The following is a 5328-nucleotide window of genomic DNA, read 5'->3' on the forward strand; positions in this document are numbered from 1 at the left end:
AAATTTTTTGCTTTGGTAGCCAAGATCAAGATGCTTCAACTCCAAAGGCTGATGAGTCCATTTCTAAACTAACAAAGACAAGGGATGGAAAAGTTTCTGAAAAGGATTTTTTACAAACTTTAGATCCATGCTTATTAGCTGAGTTCACAGAAAAAGTGAGACAAGTTTTTTAGCAAGATCTGCTTGAAGCTCTGGATCACAGCTCTGTGTCTAATCAAAATAAATTGTTGGTCCCAGCCTGATCTACAAAAGTTTATAGGTAACAGTTTAAGGGGGGATGAATACAAACACAGTAACTTTCACTTTTAAAAATTATATATTGATAAAGAAGATCAATACAATTTTTACATATTATTTGTAGAAGAGATAGGATACAAAACCTATCTAAATAATCTAAGATACACACAAAATTACATATACCAATAAGAAAATACTTGCTACAAGAAATAAGATAAGAAGAAATATGTCATTCACTTGTTAAAGTGAGTCTTTCTCTTAGACAGAGAGTAGAGAGAAAAGTAACTTCTTGGACAAGTTTTGAGTGAGGAAGAAGATAACTGATAAGAGATTACTATCTCCAATATTTATACCTATTGCATTAAATACAATTCAGAAGGTACATAGCATGTGGCAAGATTTTAGAGGAAAGTTTGTTCTTTGTTACAGTACACAATCGTTTTTGGGTACATATGAACAGTCCTCTCTCATAAAGTAGGTAAGTACGTTTGGAGTCAAAGGAGTGACTCTATACTGTAATATACTTAGAAAGGTATGGTTTTTTCCTTTGTGTGTAGAAGAAAAAGACAAAAACTATCTTGCTCAACAAGATTCATTTCATCGTTGAATACTGGAATGACACTGAAGGTCTCATCAATGTTCGCTGAATCTTGTACAAGTTTTACACTTGTGTAGACGAGCTTGTTATCACTGAAAACCACTTCAGATCACGAACTTGTTGGTCTCTAATCTTTACCTTCTGTCTTCAACATCGTTGAAGGATATGTGGTATGAGTTTTGTCCTTCTTGAAGTATATTGGTTTCTGAATACATGTTCAGCGATCATTGAATAGACTCAATGATGATCGCTGAAATTGAATACATAAATAATACACTTCGATAAATAAAAGAGATCATCATCAAATCACTGACAGAGATGATCAGAAATATCCCCCTATTTGATGATGACAAAGCAACATAAAGAAAATTGTTGAAGTTACATCAATAAAGAAAAGGTACTAGTAGAATACTTGTCCCTTTTAACTGTTTTGAAATCTTTTTTAGTGATTCAATTTATTATGAAAATTTACTTAAGTTGCAAAGGATTACAAAGAAAGAATAAACTTTACATAATATTGATAACTAAAACTGAAAACATATTCACTGACTAGAAAGATGTCAATGAATGAAAGACATAAATAGAACTCTTAAGTACTTGCCCATTTACTCTCTTTAGAGATCTTTTTCAGTGAATATAATTCAATTGAATATTTTTCAAGAGAAAATATTACAAGTATTACAATCAGTACTGGTAGACCTAACATAAAGTTTATACACTGAAAGTAAAGAAAAGAAAATAAGATTACAAGATTGAAAGGACGTCTAATCTAAGTTGTTGAAGCTGACGTACTCAGGGACATCTTCTTCAAGCTTATTGTGTCTGAGATATTCCTTATTGATCTTGAACTCCATCATATCTCCAAACAAATCATTATTTAGCCAAATCTTAGATTCTCTAAGTGGTCTATTAGGCAGAGATGGAACACGGATACTCACTGGAACTGTAGTCACCGTCATAGTCAATGAACATAAGTCTATACTCAGGTTTCACGGCACTGTGTTGGGTATGTAGGTACCCTTCTCAGGATATGTAGGTTCATTGCTGAGATACCCGATTTCTTTCGGTCCTTCAGAAGTTCGTCTAGTGAGAATTTGGTCTTGTGCTCATTCTTGTGGGATGGTCCTTCTTCAGGTTCTTAAAGGTGTTTTCTTCGAGAGGGCGGCTTCTTTGGCAAAGGACGGACTTTGATGATCTTGGACACCTTCTTGAATAAATCATTCAGGACATCTTCAATCACATACGTGTACTTGAATTTGGATCTCTAAATAGCCTGTAGAATCTCCAGCCACTCGTAGAAGCCATAATGATCGAGGTAAGAAGGGTACTAGGTGACAACATATTGATTCTCTTAGCATTGAGAAAAGGTGGCCACCATCCTTCATTCTTTCGCTGATGGTCACGTTTGAGATCTTATGGGGGACTCATCCTTTTCTCGATCCTTTCCTTACACCAGTTTAGATCACGGTCTTTCAGCATAAGCTCTCGTTAATGTTCTCGTTCAGCTTACGATAGTATCTGGACTAATCTTTAAGAGGATATTTCTTCTTGAGCTTCCCTTTGGCTAGATCTTGGGCAACTAGAGTCTTAGCCAACTCTAGATTGTCCTTTAATTGACGTCAAAGTAGTTTCAGCTCTTCTTTAGCCTTGAGGGACTCTTCTCGTTTAGCGTTAGTGAGGAAATCAAACTCACCACAACCAGAGGTATGAAGATGGATTTTTACTCTAGTTGGATCAAGCTAATTTATCATCTGAATCCTCCTCTGGTCTTCATCAACTTTTGATGTTGATATTTTTTCTTCACCTTCATCTGTGCTTTCACAAGATGCAAGATGTGTTGATTGACCAGAAGGATTTGTTGGACAGAGAGAAGAAGAGGAACAGGGTTCAATATCTGAGGTAATGGGTATGAACCTGGATGTTTGAGCAACCTTATAGGGATCGATCACCCTGAGAATGATGGTGAGATTGTCTTCAGCCACTCCCTTGCCCTTGTCTTTGGAGAAGTGTTGGTGCCCAGAAGCTGAGGGTCTCTCCTCCTGGGAAGCTAAAGGTTCCCTGATGTCGATTCCCTTCACTGCTGGTTGTCTCGGATGGAATTGGATGCTGAAGTCGTTATCGTTGTCTTCATCATCGTCGTCATCACCAAAGTCATTTCCATTATTAGGGGGATGAGGTTCATCATCCTCATCTTCTTCATCATTTTCTTCATCATCATCCTCATCACCAGCATTTTGCAATACAGAGGTGGAGGGATGGTCTTCATGAATAGCAGGACCTATCATGACATCATCATCGTCATCAACGTCAGCGTTAGTGGTGATGGGAGTCTGAGTTTGATCTTTAATATTCTTCACTGTCTAATACTAACCACTTATATGAGATTCTGAGTTGTATTCTCAAGGGGGAGCACATCAAAATCTTTATCTGATCTGATCTCATTCTCAGGTATATCTTTCTAGTATTTATATTCATATGCTTAGAAGAAGGATAACTTCTAGGTATATGAAAATGTTTTCTAAATGTTCAAACCACTTCTTTGAACTCAAAATGATTTTATTATTCTAAGGAGTGTGATCTTAAATTATTTTATTTTTATTTTTGTTTGTAACGAGTACTGTTTTTGATCAGGTATTTTATTGAGTTAATAATTACGTATTTTCTCTTCATACATAATTCTGATATCTGATTCAACTATTCTTCAAATTCTTATTATCATATCTCTAAAATGTAAAATTCATTTTCGATTATAATATACTCATTTGTATTTAACTTTGTTTTCTATACACATTGAAAATAATTCTTTGTTGATAAATACTTCATTATTCTTTGATTGCTATATCTGTAAATTTGTTCTTACAAATCTTCTTTCATTTCTCCCTACATACATAATCTGATTTTTTTGAATAATTCCTAGAAAATTCATGATGTACTTAATTGCAATATCTTTTTGATCAAACTCGTGTGATCAATTGAGCTTAATTGAATACATCTTCATTGAGCTTATGTAATATCTTAGGAGGGGCAGAGTGCTTATCAAATAAACCTCTATGGACTATCAGAACCGATAGCCCTACCCAAGAGGAGAACCATACTGAGTGAGCTTAACTGCAGATGGATATGTGTGTTGAGCTGAAAATGAAAAAGAAAGGGGTAGTTGAAGTGAGCTTAAAAGAATTAAATGAGATTTGTGTATAGGATTAAAAGAATATCATAATCTTGATCTATCCATTATAATCCGGGAAAACCGTAAAATCTATTAGTTCTCAATTCTTTCGAGACTAATATTGAAAAAGGCAAAGCTCAGGACAACTTTTGTTTAAAACCCCACCAACTAATTATTTATCTCTCAAAAGATAAGTGTTTCATTAACACTTGGGCACGTAGCTCATAATCTACCAGTTTCTCATTTAGAGAATACTGATATTGAAAAAGAAGAATATATGTCCCCCCCCCTTTAAGTCTTTTTTTATCATAAATCGAGTTTCATAAATTTGTGTAGCCCACACTATTCATCTTATTGAGCTTATTTTGAAGCATTCGTTGCTTTATAATTTCTACACTGCACAATTTTTATGGAATATTTATTATTCTATCATAACATTCATAGATACACTTCTTTAAGCTATCAATGATTGAATGAAAGTTCTGGTGAGATGAACGTTAAAAAGTCTCATATATAAAGTACATTCGTTGTACTAAATATATCTGTTCAGTGGCGGACGCAGAAAAATATATTGTAGGGGGCACGTTATAAAATAAAATAATAATTAACTTCAATTTCATACAAAAATGATAAAAAGTTACCTCTTACAACTGTGCCCTACGACTCTTCATCTTTTGAAATTGCGTAATTACATCATCATTTGAAACTGCGAGAAGTGCTTCTTTTTCTATAGTACATATCATTGCAGCATTCAAAAATTCATCACCGATTTTGTTGCGCAAATCTGACTTCACAATCTTCMTAGAAGAAAAACATCTTTCGACTGTTGCAGTAGCAACTGGAAAAACCAAAGCCAGCTTCAATAACCGATAGACTAGAGGATAAGTTTGATGCTTTTTTGTTTCCACTAGCAGTCTAGCGAGCTCGGCAATACCACTCAAATTGGCAAATCTTTCATCTTGACGCACAATCAAATAGTACATGTTAAGTTGTTTCTCAAGAGCGATCCTTTCCATATGACTAAAATCTTGAGGATACAACTCACTCAACTTCAAGAAATCTGATACATTGAATTGCGAAAATGAATCGCATGGGCTCAAAGCTGCTATTTTTTTTAGCAATTCAGTACTTACCTCACTAAATCGATCCCCAAACTCTTGAATTTGCATGTCCACAACAGTGTTGAAAATATCAAACTTGTAATAATGACAATTGGTGATGTTGGTCCTTTGTCTTCCGTTTTTTGAATAACGGCCTTCCATATCCAAAGCCTTAATACCATTTGCTTCACAAAAAGAATACATTTTCTTCAAAAGTGGATCAAAAC

The 5328-nt window shown here is 34.6% G+C and overlaps 1 protein-coding gene across 1 annotated transcript in view; it reads right to left on the minus strand.

Annotated features, from left to right (window-relative positions):
- Positions 1–4645: 4645 nt before the first annotated feature.
- LOC112510785 (zinc finger MYM-type protein 1-like) overlaps positions 4646–5328 on the minus strand; it is a 1899-nt gene continuing 1216 nt past the window's right edge. Inside the window, exon 2 of the mRNA XM_025116131.1 lies at positions 4646–5286. Coding sequence (XP_024971899.1) covers positions 4646–5286 — 641 coding nt within the window. The remainder of the gene's footprint in view (positions 5287–5328) is intronic.

The sequence above is a fragment of the Cynara cardunculus genome (genome assembly GCF_001531365.2).
Source record: "Cynara cardunculus var. scolymus isolate 2C chromosome LG 4, CcrdV1, whole genome shotgun sequence".
Lineage (NCBI taxonomy): Eukaryota > Viridiplantae > Streptophyta > Magnoliopsida > Asterales > Asteraceae > Cynara > Cynara cardunculus.